The sequence below is a fragment of the Stenella coeruleoalba genome (assembly GCF_951394435.1).
Source record: "Stenella coeruleoalba genome assembly, chromosome: 9".
Classification (NCBI taxonomy): Eukaryota; Metazoa; Chordata; class Mammalia; order Artiodactyla; family Delphinidae; genus Stenella; species Stenella coeruleoalba.
Genome location: NC_137155.1, coordinates 103,818,622 through 103,839,494, shown reverse-complemented (window position 1 = coordinate 103,839,494; position 20,873 = coordinate 103,818,622). Strand labels below are relative to the sequence as shown.

General features: G+C 43.5%; 1 protein-coding gene across 4 annotated transcripts in view; it reads right to left on the bottom strand.

The window, feature by feature from the left end:
* Positions 1-20,873, bottom strand: part of UBE3C (ubiquitin protein ligase E3C) — a 117,812-nt gene that overhangs the window by 77,178 nt on the left and 19,761 nt on the right. For 3 of the 4 annotated variants that reach the window (XM_079931330.1, XM_079931331.1, XM_079931332.1), the window contains exons 2-6: positions 16,633-16,686; positions 13,216-13,290; positions 12,216-12,362; positions 8,262-8,377; positions 1,221-1,378 (exon numbers count right to left, since the gene is read on the bottom strand). In XM_079931330.1, coding sequence (XP_079787456.1) covers positions 1,221-1,378; positions 8,262-8,377; positions 12,216-12,362; positions 13,216-13,290; positions 16,633-16,686 — 550 coding nt within the window. Of the gene's footprint in view, positions 1-1,220; positions 1,379-8,261; positions 8,378-12,215; positions 12,363-13,215; positions 13,291-16,632; positions 16,687-20,873 lie in introns of those variants that run through there. The other variant, XM_079931333.1, reaches the window with a different exon arrangement.

Below are 20,873 nucleotides of genomic sequence, written 5' to 3'. Positions count from 1 at the left end.
CGCACAGGCTCAGTAGTTGTGGCTCACGGGCCCAGCTGCTCCACAGCATGTGGGATCTTCCCAGACCAAGGCTCGAACCCGTGTCCCCCGCATCGGCAGGCGGACTCTCAACCACTGTGCCACCAGGGAAGCCCATTAATTTGCTTTTTAGAAGATCAAATTCCACAAATTTCAATTTACTTTTAATTAACTCAGTAGTTTCCCTAAGTTTTCAATGAACTAAGTAGGGTTTCTTTACTTTTTAAACCTAAACCAAACAGTAAGGTTGGATGTATAAGAATTTAATTTCTAGTTTTAATCCTGAGACTTAAATTAGCTAGATTTAACCAGTCAACAGATTAGTCCATTTCAAAAAAAAGCAAAAGCAAAATTATTTATGTTTTTATCAGTCACTGTTGCTTTCTAGAACACCCTATAGCTCCTTTTACGACTCATAACATACCCATTCTAACGTTAATGCTCCGGAAGTCCAGGAGCCCTGCAGCATCTGATTTCTCCACCTGTGAGAACACCGGGAGTCAGATTTTTGTTGTTGTCCTTGCTGGCCACACCACGCGGCTTGTAGGACCTCAGTTCCCCAACCAGGGACTGAATCAGGGCCCACGGCAGTGAAAGCACAGAGTCCTAACCACTAGGCCACCAGGGAATTCCCTGGGAATCAAATTTTCTACTTTATGTTACTTAATTATCATAGAAGCTTTAAAAATCATATGCACTTCATGGTCTTTCTGCCGGCAACACTAACACGTTCTCAGAGGAATTTCAGATCTAGGTTATTATACCTGACAGAATGCAGTCACTTTAAGACGTGTGTCACCGAGTTAGTAAGAGAATTCAAATAAACTGAGCACCTTCCTCTCCTCTACTGAACTACTGTGATTCCTGGGACAGGCTCTTCCCGGGTCGGTGTGGCACTGTGTTTGCGGCGTGACTGTGCCCACCACCCGGGCCGCGGCACTCAGCCAGGGCAGCCAGGCCTGCACTGCGGGCCCAGAGCACCTGGAACAACTTCCGACAGCAGACACTAACTTACTTCATTTTCAAGCAACAGGAAAAGTGCGGTAAAGATATCAGACACATTTCCAAATTTTGAGGGTGGGTAGAGACGAGGACAGACGTTAGAATCTGTGACTCACACAACGCTTCCCACCCCAGAGGGGCCCTGGCTGGTGCCGACTGCTCACGACCACGCCACCCCCGTTCTTAATACCGCTACTTACCATTCTGAATCATGTAGTGCAAAATTTGTTCAATCACGGACACCACGTAGCCAGCATCTTGTAAAACAGGCAGATAGGTGTTCTCAGAGGAAAACACCTCAAGCATTCTCATTGGAAGTGCAACATTCAAACTGTCATCATTACAGTTCTGCAGTAACCTGTAAAAACGAAAAAAAAAGTATTCACATACTTACTAGATGGCAAGTGTCACCGCAAGTTCCGTCAAATTCTTCTCTTCGCTACGGTAAGTGTTCGAGCCGTTCTGTTCTAGCGCTACAATATCCCTGAAAACAGACGCGACTCCAAGACAGACAGGAAATAACCAAGCATCGTGTCACTGACACTTTTTTTGAGTCCTTATTATGTGCCAAATAGAATGATGGCGCCTGGTTTAGAGAGGAAAAATGCACCATCAGAGAGGGAGAAACAGACAAGGAAAATCAAAGATCACCGATGCCGTGTGGGAAGGGTATGATCCACTGACCTAAGCTACATCTACTACAACTCAGATAAGCATCTTTCCACAAGTGTCTGCAAGACTTTCCATGCCCACAATGGCCCCCAAGAAGAACACTTAGTATATTTCTGATCCTAAGTCATCTAGCATTTTGACTAAAGACTCCCTTCTTACTATGAGAATTACAGGCAGAAAGGAAGGCTTAGCTGTCACAAAACTAAGTCTTACTTAAAAACAGAGAATGCCTTTTTTTTTTTACATCTTTATTGGAGTATAATTGCTTTACAATGATGTGTTAGTTTCTGCTGTACAACAAAGAGCTATATGTAAACATATAACCCCCCTCCCTCTTTTCTTAGAATCAGCTTTACAGAGACACAATTTACACATGATAACCTGCACTCATTTAAAGTATGCAACGCAATGAGCCCCGACACTACCCCACAATGAGGACACAACACATCCATCCACCGCTTCCTCTCGGCCCTCTCTAGTAACTTCCTCCCTCCAACTCCCCCACCCCCAACCCAGTTCTTCTGTCACATAGACTAGTCTGCATTTTCTACTATTCTACACACGAGGAACCGTACGGTATGTACACATTAATGTCCAGATTCCTCACTCGGCATCTTTCTGAGATTCATCCAACATGTTAAAAACACGGTCCTTTTACTGCTAGTAGCATTCCACAGCATGGGAAGACCATGTTTTGGTTATGCATTCATATGCTGATGGACACGAGTCGTTTCCAGACTTTTCTCGTTATAAATAAAGCTGTATGAACGTTCAAGGATAGCGTGTGTGGACCTGTCTCATTTCTCTTGGGTAAATTCCTAGGTGAGGAACCACTGGGTCACATGGTAGCCGGACAGTATTTAACTTGACAAGAAACCGTCCAGTGTGAAGGGCAGTTAGTGAGAGTCCCAGCTGCTCCGTACCGGTAACGCTTGGTATTAACCCTTTTTCAAGGTTTAGCCAAGCTAACGGCTGCATTACTGAACTTTACTGTGACCTGAATTTGCATCTGTGATTATTTACGATGTTGAGTACCTTTTCAAGTGCTTATTGTTCATTGTGTGTCTGCTTTTCAAAAGTGCTCCACCTTTTAAGTGGGCCCTTTGTTTCTTGAAAACCCAAGAACACTGTCTGTGCCCACCCAGGCCGCACCGCCTGGCCCTCATTCCGCCGAGCTCCAGCAACCCCTTCCCCGGCGCCCATTTCCCCTCCCACCTGGATCCTGGATAAGCGCACTCTCAGGTTTCCCACCTTAGTCTCCAGACCCCACTGCCTCACCCAGTCCTGGCCCACGTCCCTGCCCCTGTGCAGAGCTCTTCACCATTCACAATTCCTCTTAAGCCCGAGCCAACCGGCCCTTCCCCACCGCTGCTCTCATCAAGATGACCAACGGTGCTACGGCGGGGAAAACCGCCAGACTGTGAACTGGGCAGAAAAGACTGGTGGCCAGCCCAGCTCGCTCACTGTGTTACCCTCCATCCTCGCCTTCCACCAGGCTGATCTACAACTCCGTAGAGACAGAAGCTAACTTGTAGAAAACTGACAGGAATGCAAATGTTTCCCATACAGAGCGACACAAATTATTCCTGTTCCTGGCAATGCAAAAGGCTTCTGCCAGAGAATATAAATTCCCTAAGGCAAATCCTTATTTGAATCAGTTGTAACACCTCGGTTCCCTCCTTAATTAACCAGTTAAATAAAATTACTGACACATGTTCACAGAGAGGGAATCCTGATTTTACCTTTCCTGGAAAACAATACTGAGCATTACCAACTCAATGATCAACTCTCTGACTCCGTTTATGCTGGTGGCCACTTCCTGACCGCCCCTCCCCCCTCCCCCGTGCTTTCCCTACTTGGATGCCAGGGTCCTGGACTCTCCTCCTCCATCACCAGCTCCCCCTCTTCCCCACAGCATCCTGATGTCAGGGGACCCCAGGGACCAGTCTCTGGTTCTCTTTCTACACAATTCATTTAATCTCACGCGTGTTTAAGTTCCTTAGTGTCTAAAACGACTTCATCCTTCTAAATGCTCAAACCAAAAGCCGGTATGCATCCTTGGCTTTATTTTCTGAAACCCCACATCCAGTCTGTAAATCCTGTGCACTCTAGTTTCCAACCAACTTCATGACACTCCCACTGCGATCACCATGGCCCAAGACACCATCATTTCTGGAATGGACCACTGCTGTCTCTTACGGATCCCCGTCTCTGCAGCACACTACTGAGAACGTTCTAGAAAAACATAAATTGGAGATGCAGGGTGGCAGGGGCTACTCCAGATGAAAAGATTCAAGAGACATCCAAGGTTATGTGTGGTCAATTAGAGTTTATTTTTTAAAAAGAAGAAAGAAAGAAAAACAGCTATTCAGTGTAATTTGAAAACAAGAGAAATTTGAAAATGGACGTAGTATTAGACCAACCTGAGTCATCTCTAAGTACAAGGGCTGCTATTACTGGGATTGTCAAACTAGACTGGTTTCCTAGTGACAGTTAATATTACTCTCAACCATTTTTAAAGGTGTACTAGTGAAACGCTTGTTTGCAGGAGTGTCCTTTGGGGAGATGGCCACTGAAGCATTTTGGGAGTGGGAAGTCACTACGTTACTTTGAAATGACTCAGCAAAATGTTAACAGTGGTCAACAATGTTAAAAACAGTCGACTGGATGGCAGGCAGATGACCGCTTACTGTGCCACTCTTCTACTCTTTTATGTTTGAAAATTTCATAATAAAAACATTATAAGAGTCAGGGAAGAAAGAAAATTCCAGTCATGTCACCCTTGGCTCAGAACTCTCCTTTGGCTTCTCTCCTCTCTCAGCATGAAAGCCCAAGTCCTAAAGAAAGTACCTTCCAGGGCTTCCCTGGTGGTGCAGGGGTTAAGAATCCGCCTGCCAATGCAGGGAACACAGGTTCGAGCCCTGGTCCGGGAAGATTCCACATGCCACGGAGCAACTAAGCCCGTGCGTCACAACTGCTGAGCCTGCGCTCTAGAGCCCGCGAGCCACAACTAGTGAAGCCCGCGCGCCTAGAGCCTGTGCTCCACAATGAGAGAAGCCACCGCAACGAGAAGCACGCACACCACAACAAAGAGTACCCCCCCACCCCCGCTCGCCGAAACTAGAGAAAGCCCGCGTGCACAGCAAAGAAGATCCAATGCAGCCAAAAATAAATAAATAAAAAAAGCAAGTCCCTTCCAGATCCTGGGATGTGCCCAGAGGGTCCTCCCTCTGCCTCCCCACCAGAGCCTGGGGAGACTCTGGTCCCTGCACAGCTGTCCATCCTCCCCGCTCAGGGCCACCCTTCCCGCCAGACTCTCCAAAGTCAAACTACACCCCCAAATTTCAACCCCCCTTTCCTCCTTTTATCCTCCTCATTATTTACCGTTTATTTCTGTCACATAAAGATGTTCCTATGTTACTTATTCTTGCTTATTCTCAGTCTCCCAGAAGACAGTCTCCAGGAGAGCAGGTCCCTTCTCTGCCTGTCACAGTCACATGCAGTGCTGAGAACTGGGCCAAGCACTTAGGAGGAAGCCCATAAACTTTTTTAATCAACGAAGTTATTAACTGATTAGCCAATCCCAATTCTGTTCCTAATGGATGCTCACATAAGAAAAAATGTAAGTAATGTCAGTATTCATTACTTTTAAAAAAAATTATCTTTATTTTCAAAATAAATTTACTGAAGTTGATAAGCAGCTGTTTACAAACACTGTTAGCACTAAATAAAAATGACAGAAAGTGTGTACTCTGAGAGCTGTACTAGATGCCAACAATGACCTCTGCACCGTTAGAGCCCTGAGCCCTCAATGGTGCTTCCAGTGCCCAGGGAAAGGCAAAAAGACGGCTCTGAAGGATGGAGGTGACCAGGAGACCATTTGCTTTTAAGCAGAGGTGTACCCATCAGTCCAACCACCCAGCAGAGCACTGAAATACTGGGCCTGGAAGGACCAGTCTCATCCAATATTCCTCACTTTAGAATGAAGCTGAAAACGAGATCCAGTAACTTGCGTCATGCCCTAAGCTAGCAGGACACAGAGGCAGCACTAGAATCCAGCCTCCTGACCTCTACTTCATTACTGTACTGACCCGAGTTCCACTCATGCTCAACTCAGGTGCCATCGACTTCCGTGTTATCTGTTCATTCACGTATTTTACACACAATGAGGTACATCATCTCCTTCACATGAAACTACTTTTCTAGCTCTGAAAAAGTTATCTTAAATTCCCATGGAGACCAAAAGAGTGGAAGAAAGCACACGCCCCCTCCTCTGGCAACCTGCCCAAGCACCTGAAGTTCAATGCCCTGCACGCAGCAGGGAAGACCATTCACTGGTTTATTAACTTCACACACGCGAAATAGTTTCTAACAGATTTCTATTCTAATTTTACTTTGTTAAAACTTCATTCCTCCTCTAAAGGAACCAGCTTCCTTAGAGAAAACAGCCCCAACCTGGGGCTTTCAGGGGAGGTGTTAAATAGGGCCCAACATAGTGTGGTCCCAGAAAGCAAAGACGCTTCAAAACACTAATGGGGCTCTGATAAGGGCTCCCTCTACCCAGCATTTAAAAATACACGAGGCCTGACTGAGACTAAAGAGAAAAGGAGGCAGGGTCTTCTTCAGAAATAAAGCCAACTAACAAACACTGAAGAAACAACAGAATTAGAAAAATCAGCATTTTATAAACCATGGATATAACAACTGATTCAGGCGTAGATCATCAAATGCAAAAACAAACCACTGGGTGAAAGGTGGTACTCTAATGACACGGAAGGAAATGTACCTGCACAATAGAGAGAGGAGTTTTTACTTTCACTCAGCCTCACTGAGAATGGGCTGTGTCTCATGTGAGGCACTAGGGCTCTCACAATTATCTGCTATGAAGCATTCTTGTTGAACACGCTTAAACTGAATCAAGTACAGCCCGATGTCAGTGGTTCTCATGGGGGCAACACTCGGCAGTGTCTGGAGACCCGTGTGATCAAGCGGGTGCAGGGCAAGGATCCTGCTAAACCCCTACAACACGCAGGACCACGTGCACAACACAGAATGGTTCAGCCCCAAACATGAAGACGGTGTGTTTGAAAAACTCTCCTCTAGAACTGACAGCCAATTTAAAGGAAAGAGAGGAGACAAAGGAATAAGTGAAACAAATGGAGCCTAGGATCATCAAAACAGAGAAGATATTTTTGAGATAACTGGGGAAATGTGAATATGGAGTGTGTATACCACATGATATTAAGAGAATTACTATTCATTTTCTTAGATGTGAACACAGCATTACGGTTATCAGAGAGTGTGCTTTCTTAGGAGAAGCACAGTGAATCGGGTGAAGCGTCATGATGTCTGCAACTTACTTTTACATGCTTTAGAAAAACAACACACTGTACGTGTGGAGAGAGAGAGAAAGCAAATGTGGCAAAATGGTAACTTTTGAATCTAGGTGGAGGATATATGGTATTCTTTCAACTTTACTGGTGTTAGAAATTTTCCAAAACAAAAAGTTGGGGAAAACAAGGAGAAATTACATTTGGGTTTATCATCTATTCAAATTACTTGCTAAATGAATACCTTCGAAGGACATTAAGTGTCCACAAACTACAGCCCGTGCGCGGAACCAGCCACAGGCTGCGTGGCTCTCAGGTGAAGGGTGCCCCTGACACCTTGAAAAGCTTGTGAGAAAAAACACAGTATGCGGAAGAGAGGCCACACTTCATGCCATCTGGGTGTTTACAGAAAACGTTTGCTGACTCCCGCTCCAGCGACTCAATGCGTACAATGTGTTTTTCAAAGTAAAAGTTTTTCCAAGAAATAAAAGGGGTTTGAAAAAAATAAGATTTCTTGGGATTGGTGATCTTCCAGACTCTCTCTCTTCATAAAGGTTCTTCTCTACCTTTAGTCCAGCTCAGGATTCTGGAAGTCAGTTAACAAGGCCTAGCTCTGATAGCAATCCTAAATAAACCTTACTACATGCAACTTCCAGAAAATTAGCTGAAATTATATTAAAGGGTCAGAATCATTTGAAAGTTTGCTACTGTGCAGATACCAGCAATTTTGAGAAAAACAGTGAAGATGTTAATTTGTTTTCTCATTCAGGTACTACTGCTCACATCACCTAAATGTGCTTTGTAAACTGAATCCAGCAAAGTCATGGAAGTGACTTATTTCAAGTCCACACATAAATCACAAGAGCCTGATGAAAGGCCTGCTCTAAAGAGCCTGTCCCCAGGGTAGCGACCCTAGGAGAATGGGAGCCCGCCTCCTCACAGCAGGAGTCCTTCCAGGTGGCCCATCCACTCGCTAGCAACCAGGACCCCTGATACCCCGCAAGATAACTCCAGAGCCTACCTGAAAGAAAACATCATCTGGAAGGTATTTATACCCACATTTTAATTCCTACAGGGAGAAGAGTCACAGGAGTGAAAACTGTAATACGTAGAACATTCCAGTCTCAAAAAGGAAAAAAAGGGGAAAACCACTGTCACAGACACTGAAGACCAAAGGGTGTATTCCTCTAGACAAAGTGACCACCACGTTGCACAAGTTGCTGACAACGATGGGTTTACCTGCAACAGAGGCTCATCAACCTCTTTATTTGAAATAAGCACGTAAGTCTCTCAGATCCATCCAACTGCTGGACAAACAAAGAGCTATATTTAATTAGGTTCTGATACGTCCATATCTGAAAGAAACAGCAAAACATACAATTATAACTCGCAGTCCACAAAAAGCTAAGTATTTACTAATTACAAACATACCAAAATTGCCTTAATTGGTAAATACTTAATCAAAACAATCGAAACATGCGAAGAAGAAGTGAACCTCCTAAGTCAGGTTTTAGGTAGCAGCACACACGTCCTGAACCTTCCACCTTAAGAAAGCACATTGGCACGGAGTTAAATTACTACATTTATCACTAAAAGTACTTAAAACCCATGTAAGTGTGAAGCAGAAAGTTCATTTGCAAAACTCAGCAAACCACAATAAAAACATACGAGAATCACAATCTCCATCATAAGTTACGAAGGATAACAGTTCCTTCTTTTTACCTTTCTCCTCTGAGTTTCCAGCACCTTTCCTGTGGATACTCTCCTTCCCTAACTCAATGAAATTTCGGTAGAAAAGGCAATCATTCAGTCCCACTATTCCCGATAAAAGGCCAGGTGTGTAGCATGTGAGGCGAGAGATGTGTCACTTAACTAGACAGGAGGAATCCTATCACAATGTTTATACAAACCATCGCAGTGCGCACCTGAAGTATCTTATAATTTTATTTGTCAATTATACGTCCACACGGCTGGAGGGAAAAAAGGTCAGAGACGCGTCTGGATGACCAGAACCCCCGCTGTCCCGGACACGGTGATGGGCCATCGCGGTGGGCAAATGCTGAGCTAGATTTCTGTCGAGCTCCCATCCAGGAGGCCTCTCTAGTGTGGATACAGCTACCGGAAGTGGTTTTGAAAGCACAATACCAAACAGGCATCTCTTATACTTCCTCTACGATATTTTTGTTGCTATTTGTTCATTTCGTGAGACCCATTTAGAAGCGTTAAAATTAAGACAGCTTCTTAAATGTGCCACAGAACCTTTTCTTTACCTGTCATTTTTACAGAGTTTCTCCTCTGAGAGTAACACTTATTTGATATAAAATGTTATCAAACAATTAAAGTACTAACACATGTGTTTTGCATGATAAATTCGAGTGTGTCCTAACTCGGGTGGAAATAACTCTGAGACCCAATCCGAATGTTAATTTACCTACACACAATCTTTCTTCTTGAGGTATTTGGAGCTACTTGTTCCTATTTTCTCAGGAACCAGTATCATACAAATGTTTTCTGCACTATGTGACACGCAGTTCATTCTAGAATTTGTACTGAATACCCATTAACAAATAAAACTAGGATGTACAGTAACCGAACATTATAAAAATCTGAAGGCCAACTGTAGGAAGTACAAGAATAAGGCTGTAAATACATTAATCAAGTAATTACGTTTCAACGACATAAAAAAAAACCTCAAAGCACTTTATTTGAACACTTTCTGGACTGGTATTTTTTTTTTAATTGAGGTATAGTTGATGTACAACATTACATGCTTCAGGTGTACAACACAGTGATTCACAATTTTTAAAGGTTACCCTCCCTTTATAGTTATTATAAAATATTGGCTATATTCTCTGTGCTGTACAATATATCCTTGTAGTGGACTGGATTTTGATATTGCTTTTTACATTCTTGACAAATGCACCAATATCATCCCAAAAGTTCTAAGTACATTAAACATCTGCTTTGCCTAACTTTTTGTTGTTATTTACTAAATTCAGATAAGTACAGTTTCAAAAGCTTTCCATCTTATCCATCCTTTCTCAGGAAGTTAACTGAGGCTATATATCAATAAAACAAGGGAGTAAACCAAGAAAGCAAAAAGATATGGAATCAGGAAAGAGGAACTGAAACGGAAGCAAAGCAAAGCGGAGGTTTTCCCAGGAACATGGCAGGCATGGAGAGCAACCACTCCAAACTGTGCAGCAAGTTTCCAGGACGCAGAAGGAACAGCTCAGCGGGGAAAGAGCACCAGTGACCTGACCCTCTAGTCACGGAAAACTGTACTGAGAATTATTTTACTGTCAGGAGGTGGAAGAAGACTTTATCATAAAGAGACTCAAAGATAATTAAACAGAAATGACACAACAATTCACTCTAGAGTAACTCAAGAAAACTGTACACAAAAGAAAATACAATCACGGTACACTATTTTAGCGACCATATTTACAGTCATTACAATAAAAAATAAATCAAGGGGGTGGGTGAGGAAGGGAGAGCCATATACGCACACTTTTGCACAGAGCACCTTAGAAAAACTATTAAAAGTGGCATCACGCCTGCTCTTAAAGTAGGAATTAGGGTCCTTGAAGATGGGCAGGAGACTTTCCCTCCACATATGACTGATTTATTGTTCTTGCATTTTTCTGTGCAAACTAAATAAACAATCCAGTTTGCTTTTCTCATATAAACCAGGTTTGAGGACCTGGTTAATTCTAATCCTACACAGGGCCTGTAGGACTGGGCGGCTGCGCCACGTCCAGAAAGCATGCAGGAACCACTGACCAGACCTCAGAGTGGGGCAGAAGCAGTTCTCCAAAGGGAAGGGTGCTCTGGAGAAACAGAGGACTGACAGCCCTTCTGACCGCCACGTGGCTGTGCTCCACGTCTGACCTTCAATCTGCAAGGTCAGAGTACATGAGGAAGGAACAGACTGCTCCAGAAAGAGAGCCAGATGACCTGCTGCTGTACGTTTCTCATTCTTCTTCTCACAGGCTTCAGATAGAAAGCCTAGAAAGAGCGTGCCTTTAGGGGACACGGGCTCGAGCCCTGGTCCGGGAAGATCCCACATGCTGCGGAGCAACTAAGCCCGTGTGCCACGACTACTGAGCCCGCGCTCTAGAGCCCGCACGCCACAACTCCTGAGCCCAAGTGCCACAACTACTGAAGCCCGTGCGCCTAGAGCCCGTGCTCCGCAACAAGAGAAGCCACCGCAATGAGAAGCCCATGCACCACAACGAAGAGTAGCCCCTGCTCGCCGCAACTAGAGAAAGCCTGTGCCCAGCAACGAAGACCCAATGTAGCCAAAATAAATAAAATTAATTAATTAATTAATTTCAAAAAGAGCCTGCATTTAAGGAAAGCCATCTTTACTGCCTCTAAAGATTTATGGAAAGTTCTTCCCATGGTCCAGCCCAGCTCAATACAGGAAGCAACGTTGGGTGTTAAAGCCAAACACCAGATAAGCGATAAAGTATTCCTATGTCTTCTGTACTTACAGTCCACACAAGGATCCTTCTAGTACGTACGGTTGGAGCATGGAAGACTTACTTTTCACTGTATACCCATGTTTTAATTAGAAATTTTTAATCCAGGTAAATAAGGATGTCTAAGAATAAATACATATTTAACCTAATGAATCTCAGTACTTCCTGGGAAAGTGGACACAGTAACAAGTTCCACTTTATAAAGATGATTCATCCACGTATCTCCTCCGTTAACACACACCGGTCCTCATCACTGATAACATCAAAACCTATAACATTTTTTGAGTTACACAATTATATTTTAGATGTTTCAAGAGAGAGGCCCTAGAGTTCCGAGATTTACATTTCAGTATTTACAGGTAACAAACAGGCTATGACGCTGAGGATGCACGTCCCAGGGATGCAGGCACAGGGTGGAGGGTTCTGTGCAAAACAAGGTGCTGCCCGTGCGGACTGGGCAATGGGGGCAGCACAACAGAGTAGCCTACTGTTTCTTATTATGTGAAATTTGCCTTAATGAAAACATGAAAAAGCCTACTGAAAATCTGTATCGATTTTTAAGAGGTAAAACATTATCACCAAGACGACCTATCACCGCTGGCTGAGGAAGTCACAAGGGTGAGACGCGCTGGAGGGGTTTCTGATCCCATTAAACCAAAAGCTGGAAAAGACGTTAACAAGGGTTAGTGAAAATGTAGCCAACACTCACCAAGCGTTTTGAGTCTTCATTCTGTTTGTAAAAAAACAGAAGCTGCCTCACCAAAAGGGTGAGGGTGGGGCCACTGGCGATGGAGAAAGCGCCACCGGACTGGGACAAGCCGGCCCGGCGATCAAATGCACTCCTCTGGATGGAATACTGAAAACAAAACAAGACATAAAGACAGGATCACATGATCGTATGGTCTAAATGGTCACTCAGTGTTTAAACTGGAGTAGTGGAAACGGACAATTAAGATTCCGTTACTGAGAAGTTATCATTGGTAAACGGTTAATGAAACCCGAAAAGCCTGGAATGTAGTGACAGAGCCATGAACGCCCTATGCAGGAGTCTTCCATCACCTCCTTCTACTGTGATCTTTAGCCGTGGTTTGGCCTATGTTTGCATTTAATAATTTAAAAATCACCAAAAAACTCATCTGTCTATAAATCTTTATATAAACTAATACAATTAACTATTGGGGAAAATACTATTATCCACATTAACTTTCATTAAACAAGTACACACAGAAACACATACAAAATGAATTCCACTTCTAAGAATCCAAGGCCATATTTAAAATAAGCTCTCAGGGCTTCCCTGGTGGCGCAGTGGTTAAGAATCCGCCTGCCAACACAGGGGACAAGAGTTCGAACCCTGGTCCGGGAAGATCCCACATGCTGCGGTGCAACTAAGCCCATGGGCCACAACTACTGAGCCTGCGCTCTAGAGCCTGCGCGCCACAATTACTGAGCCCACGTGCCACAACTACTGAAGCCTGTGCGCCTAGAGCCTGTGCTCCGCAACAAGAGAAGCCACCGCAACGAGAAGCCCTTGCACCGCAACAAAGAGTAGCCCCCCGCTCGCGGCAACTAGAGAAAGCCCACGCACAGCAATGGAAGACCCAACGCAGCCAATCAATCAATCAATCTATTAAAAAATAAAAATAAATAAAATAAAATAAGCTCTCTCATACGTTTCTAATTCCTTCTCAGTTTAAAAACAAACTTACTTGCTGTTTTCTGTCTCTATAGCCTCGAATAAATGACTGGATAATTATTGCATTTTTCAATCTTCGTCTTTCTTCCTGAATAATGCAGGGAGGAGGGAACAATGGGTCAGGATCAGTGAAAATGACAAATACTAGTTCAGACTCAAAAAACAAAACAGCTACATAATTCACGTACCACAAAACTCACTCTTTTAAGTGTACCATTCACCAATTTTCAATATACTCAGAGTTGTGCAATCACCACCACTGTCTAATTTTGGAACATTTTCATCACCCATCCCCAATAAAACCCCTGTACCCGGGGGTTTTACCCAGTCATCCCTCATTCTCTGTCCTCCCACCCCGACCCCCCACTGCTGGCAATCACTAACCAATTTTCTGTCTATATGGAACTGCCTATTCTGGACATGATGTACAATGGAATCATAATATGTGGCCTTTTGTGTCTGACTTTTTTCACTTGGCATGATGTTTTCAAGCTTCATCCACGCTGTACCATGTATCAGTACGTCACTCCTTTTTATGGCTGTTCCACTATACGGATGTCTCATTTTGTTTATCCACTTATTAACGGATGGACATTTGAGCTCTTTCCACTTTGGGCTATTATGAATAATGCTGCTGTGGACATTCATGTACCAGCTTTTGCAGGGACATAGGTTTTCATTTCTCATGGGTGTATATCTAGGCATGGAATTAACACTTGAGGAACTGCTGGACTGTTTTCCAAAACAGCTACATTATTTTACAATTCTACCAGCATAGAAAGACTTCTTTTTTTAAAAGTTTTTGTTTTAAGTATTTAAAAAAAATACAGACAACAGAAGCACCTATTTTAAAGGTCACTTTGTTTCCAAGCAGAAAACTCCAATTTTTATCGACTCGACTCTGTCTTTAAAACTTTCAGGATAGGGAGGGTGGGAGGGAAATGCAAGAGGGAGGAGATATGGGGATATATGTATATGTTTGGCTGATTCACTTTGTTATAAAGCAGAAACTAACACAACATTGTAGAGAAATTATACTCCAATAAAGATGTTAAAAAAAAAAAAAAACAACCTTTCAGTGACCCAGCAAAAATATATATTCTTCATCATCATTATAACCACTGCAGCTAACAGTGTTTGAGAGCCTACTATGTGCCAGCCCTAAGAGAGACACTTCACATGCATTCATACAATAACCTTACAGGTGAGCATTACTCCTGTTTTAAAGACACAGAAACCGAGACTTCCATAAAGATTAAGTGATGCCAAAAGATATGAGTCAGACAGCAAACTCAGGTGTGACACGAAAATCTGTACTGTCTTATCACATGACAACGTTTCACATCTTCTATGAATGCCACCTACCAGGCTTGAAAGGCACATACACATTGACGCAATCTTGGGATTAGAGAACATACCATCAGGTCACAAAAGTGTACTTTCTGAGCTTCAAATGGTTACAAGGGAATCCTTGAGCTTAAACCTAGTTTGGGAATCTATTCATAACTATGATGACTCTAACAGCACTTAATTAAACACTCATATAACATCCCATGCATTTTCAAAACACTTATTTTTACTCATTCAGCTGTCTGCTGGGGAAGTCTCAGGAGCACCCCCGCTCTCTGGCAGGTGCGCTGAGGACAGGTGAGTGAGTCCTCACGAGGCCTGGAGGCCAGCTTCACATTAGCTCATCCCTGTTTTAAAGGGGATTCATCCCTCGCCCACTGCCTGCCGGAAGCAAATGCAACACTCTCCAAAAAGAAGAGGCCATATTCTAAGCCTGAAGATATCGCTTCAGTTTGGAACATACAATGTCCGGTATTCAACCAAAATAACCAGGCAAAGACAAGAATTTAAAATCAAGAGGACAAACAATAAAAATGAACCCACAGGAATTCCAAACACTGGAGAGGAAACATTATCTTTAAAAATCTACAGTTACGTGCAAGAAATGAAAAGACGAGAGAACTGGGAAATAAAAGAATCAAAGAAAATTCTAGAACGCAAATAGAAACTGAAATTCAGAACTCAATGGATGTACTTAACAATCAGACATCACTAAAAGAGATCATTTGTAAATCAGAAGTTAGAACAAAAGAAAATAGCCAAACCAAAGCATAGGTATTCAAAAGAATAAATATACCGAAAAGAGTACAGGAGACACACGGGACATAATGCAAAGGTCGAACACCTCTGTCATGTGAGTCCAAGAGGAGGAGGAGAGCGAAGATGGAGCAGAGGCACAACCGGGAGAGCTGGCTGATTGAGAATCTTCCAGAAAAGATAAAATACACCAACCAATACACACTTCTCCTGTTTGAGCAGTGGTTTTCAAGTGAGGGCAACTCCCGCCGAGGGAACGTTCGGTAACTTCTGGAGACACCGTGGCTGTCTCAGCAGGGGCAGGGAGTGTTTCGGCATCTAGAGGAGTTGTCTCAGCAGGGGTAGGGAGTGTTCCGGCATCTAGGAGAGGCCAGGGACGCTGCTAAGCACCCTGCAGCGTGCAGGACAGTCCCCACGACAAGGAATGACCTGGCCACAATGTCAGAAATGCGAAGGTTAAGAAGCCCTGCCTGAGCGTCTGTGCGTCTGCTGTTCCCTTGACCAAGAATGCCCTTCTTCCAGCTTTCCACAGCTTTTCTTTTCCATCCTTCGGAAATCCGCTGGGCTCTCACCAGCTCAGGGACCCTTCCCTCACACCCTACATCCAAAGCCGACCTTCCAAGTCCCCACCTCCGGATCCTGGGGAACACCTGTGCTCCACCACCCAGCAGCAGACACACTGTTTCATTCCCTGTCTATATACCCAGCCAGCAGAAAAGTACCTGGAACATAGCAAGCTCTCAATTTATATTTGTTAAAGGAATGGATGAATTATTAAAAAACAAAACAAAAAATGACCTAGAAAAGCAGGCCACAGGACACCACAATTGCTGATTAATCAACAAAGTAAAGCCATTTTAAGAAATTACCTCCGAAAGATAAAATGTAAAATAAAGACTAAAATGCCAAATGTCACTATAGCTCCTTTCATTTATTCAGCTTCTTCACAAATAGTTAAGATAACTTGCCTTGACAGGGAGTTTTCTCCTTTTGCTTGACAAAACATGAACACTATACACGAAGACTTTCTACACCTTCTGGAAGCCGTATCGTAAGCAAGTAAGTGAACTGAAAGCCTATTTTCTCCCTCTATTCTGGAAACTGCTCTTTTAGTCCACCTTTCCTACATTGGTTCCAGAATAGACGACCTACCATAAAATCCAACAAATCCAGAAATGTTTCTGAAATTTAACATGCATATAAATACTTAAGTCATGTCACATATAACATACATGTATCTAATATATAAAACAGGAATACCAAGACTTATTTAGATGCCATGGAAAACGTTTATCTACAGGGACTATTACAAAGCTGTTCTTACCTCCCTCTTTCTTCTTTCTTCCTGAGTACGATGTAAAAGAGAAGCCTTTTCTTCCTAAACACAAAAAAGAGAGAAAAGATAAAGGTTATAATTTCAAACTCTAAAATACTCTCATACAAAAATTATAGAATGTTGTGACCCAAAGGATTCTAGAGATCATCCAATCAAACCGTCTGACTTCGTAAGAAATCTGAGGCACAACAGGCTAAAGGGTTCCCTCACCCCCACCCCCACCCCCGGGGCCCAGATCTAATTGTAGTATTTCAGTTGTTTTCTAAGAATAAAATCTGATTTCCTTACACACACATTAGTTCAGGTAAAACCAGGGAGATCTGAGTAAGGACCAGGGCATTGTATCAAGGTCAATATCCTGCTTGTGAGCACATACTACAGCTTTGCAAAATACAACCCCCAGAGGAAATTAGGCAATGCAAACAACAGACCTTTCTGGATCATTTCTAACAGCTGCATGGGAGTCTACAATTATCTCAATAAAAATTTCAGTGAAAAAAATCAATCTTTTATTGTTATCAAAATTTTAAAAATTCTTTTCATCATAAGTAAAACTATATTTCGAATAAAATTACTTGATATGTAGAAGGAAGTGAAATAACAAATGGGAAAGTTAAACATTTCAAATAAAATAAAAATACTTACAGACCACCCTCCTCCCGCCCCAGAACCATTCCAGTCTATACTGTATGGGCATTTTATTTTTGTAAATTTAATCCAAAATAAAATTAAAGGCCTAAGACATCAACATATAAATAATTAGAAAAATTAATGAACCTAAATTTCTTAACACAAACATACAACTCATCAGAATAGAGTCAGAAAGTAATGAAGACAATTTAAAATAATACTTTGATATGTGAAGGGAATACATAACGTGTAGAGCGAAAAGTTTCTGACAAAATTTTCAGCCAAAGAAATAAATCCTCCAGATATTTTCCATTACAGAGAATTTCATTTCTTGAACTCAAATAAAAAGTCTTTATCACATGTCAAAGGTCAGAAAAGTATTTTGTTTTTAACTGATTAATTAAAAGGATGAGGAGCAATGGAAAAATCTAAAGTAAAGAGTGCTCAGAGGGCTTCCCTGGTGGCGCAGTGGTTGAGAGTCCGCCTGCCGATGCAGGGGACACGGCTTCGTGCCCCGGTCCGGGAGGATCCCACATGCCGCGAAGCGGCTGGGCCCGTGAGCCATGGCCGCTGAGCCTGCGCATCCGGAGCCTGTGCTCCGCAATGCGAGAGGCCACAGCAGTGAAAGGCCCGCGTAACGCAAAAAAAAAAAAAAAAAAAAAAAAAAAAAAAAGTGCTCAGAATTATGGAAAGCTTCTAGATAAAAAAACAGCCATATTTCTGGTCATTATCTTTATTTATGAATAGGAGGTAAATATATGTCTGTAATTTCTCTTCCTTCTATTCCATTTAATCAGATTTAATATATGCTCATTACTTGGTTATAGTTAAAGAGCTAAGATTTCTTAAAATGATACATGCTGTTACAACTATGAGAAAATATACTTAATGTCTGAAATTAAACCCACATTTTACTTTTAAAACAATGGTACATGCCAGCAAAGCAGTCCCCAAAGTGACTTCACACATAAGCTTGGCTGTCACCAATGTAAAAGCCCTGGGGTCTGAGGGCCTGGCCTGTCTGACCACCAGGTCCCTATCATTGGCTTCAATGGCTGCCACATGTAGGGAGTTAAGAAATATTTACAAAATGAACGAATGAACATCTCCTTTAAGTACAGCAAAGGAGTCTAAAAGGAGTAACCATAACAGCTGAAAAGCACTTCTGAATACCTGCAACACAGCACAGAGGATGAAGTACTTTAAAAATCAAAATAGGTACCAATTATCAAGAAGCATAACTGGATTCTCAGTGAATACTTTAAATTTGAAGCATACGCTATGAGATGGCTATGAACGCACCAGAGGCAATGCTGAATGTTGAGGATGAATATCCTTACCCTTTGACGACCTATAGATTAAAATCCTTGGACAGAGGACACCATATAAATGGAAGGTCACTTCTCTTACCTGTGCTCGGGGGCTGTAAAGTTTCCTACTTAAAACAGCTCATTTCAAAAATTATAAAATAAGCACAGCAGGCAAATCCGAAGTCCTGGACACACATACAGAAACCCTTATACATGACCTCAACTGTAGCTTAAAATGATGTGAACGTCTTTCAAAGAGCACTCACGCTCCCTAAGATATATCGGAAAGGACGCTGGTGGGGAGCAGAGGCCACAGAAAAAAACTGGGGTCACCCAAATATGCCACGAGTTCAGAGGCACGGGGAGCAGCAGGGGGTGAGCGACAAAGGGCCCCGAGTGCCCAGGAAAGGCGCAGTGAGCAATCGCAAAGGCCTGGGACCCAGAGGTGGCCACAAAAAGCCCGTTCAGCACAGAAGGAAAAGTGTGACAGAGCACTTAATCGCTGTCTATTAATTATGTACCCTATCATATGCAGCACCTGAGCTAGCAACCAAATTCCACATCAGAACCGGAGCTTCTTGCTATATTCCCCAACTCAGAGACCGTCTCTGTGCAAAAGACATTCAAACGAGGCACAGGACAGGAATTTATTCTCAACAAATATTGGCTAACTCTTGCGTCATGCTAGGCACTGGCTATTTTAAAAGTAATAAAAGTGTTTGTTCCCAAAGAGCACACAGTCTGGTGGGAGCAGAAGAAGCCAATGAATTGAGCACCCACCATGAGCCAGACACGATTCTAGACACTAGCAATAAAGCAGAGTCAGCAGGAGCGGCCCAGCCCCTGGGAGTGCACACCTCAATACAGGTGGGCACCGGGGACGAGGCAGCGCAGAGAAGGACAGGCACTCCGCCTCCGCGACCCAGAGAACTCTCGGAAGAAAAGGTGAATTGCAAAGAAATCTTGGAAGGCTGTGTTCAGAAGGATGACAAGATGGAAAGCATCCCAGCAGAGGCACGAGAGGGGGCGCTGGGCAGGAAGCAGGGCTGGAGGGAGAGGCTGGGCTGACCTCGAGGCCAGCATCGAGAGGGAACGGGAGACCCCCATCTCTGGTTAGGTGAGCCATATACCAAGACAGCATGGGATGGAAGGGAGAGAACGACGAAGTTAAAGTTCACTGACCTTGAGACATCTCTGGGACCGACAAGTCAGTCAACAGGTAATAAAGAACAGGGAAGAAGCATGGATTGAAAATTCAGAGTGCAAATCACCCATGACTTAAGCTTAAACTCCTTCGGTGGCTTCCCACCCTCTACCTGCACAGGGGGCTGCTACGCCTTTAAAACAAACAAAAACTGCAATATCTACTACTCATTTCCTAAAAGACCACTGGACACTAGACGGAACCATCTCTTCTCAATGCTCAATTATTTACATGAACCAAAGTTATGTAAAACCTACCACGCTGGTCTCATTTTCCTACTTCATGGTAGCCTATCTGAGACCGTAATTGGAGAACGACCAGTGTGTTCTAAGGGGTCAAGTTCAAACACAGCCTTGGCGCAGGAATATTCCGGTCAAACACCTCCTCCTCTTTCTCTTGCGCCACCAGCACGGCATGCCCCCCAACTACCCTCAAGTCTCAAACGCCCCACCCCTCCCCAGCCGGGCCTTCCCTCCTGGCACTGACACACACCTGGCAAGCTCCAGTTCGCCTTAGGTGAGACTCAGCTTAAATGTCTTCTCTTCCATGAAGAGAAGATGACCTCAACTCCTATGCCTCCCCACAATGAACGGGTGAGTTCACATTCACAGACGGGAACCCAGCACACGGGGCTCAACATGCAGAAAACGACTGTATCTGCACTAGTCAGAATCCTGGAGGCCACACGGGCACCATCCTCAAAGATGTGGCCACCAAATGCCATGGAAGGTCACTCTTCAGCAGGTTACGCCCCACAGGACCAGTCGGGCTGTGATTACTCTGAAGAAGAGCAGAAAATATGAAAACAAAACAAACCCCATCCCTTAAAACAGCAGTAATGAATGATCAAAGTATGTCAGGCCCAGCAGTCAGGTGGGAAAAATAAAGGCATAGGCCTGATCCTAACTCGCAATTCTGCGTGCCTACACATGGCTCGAACCAGTAAATAACTATTAATTTCTCAAAGTGAAATTTCACCAGGCTGCTAAAAGAGCAAAACAACAAACCCACCACAGTGCACAATGGGAGTCAGCATCCAGGAACTCACCCTAGCCGTGTGGACCAGGGCTAGAGAAGCAGTCCAT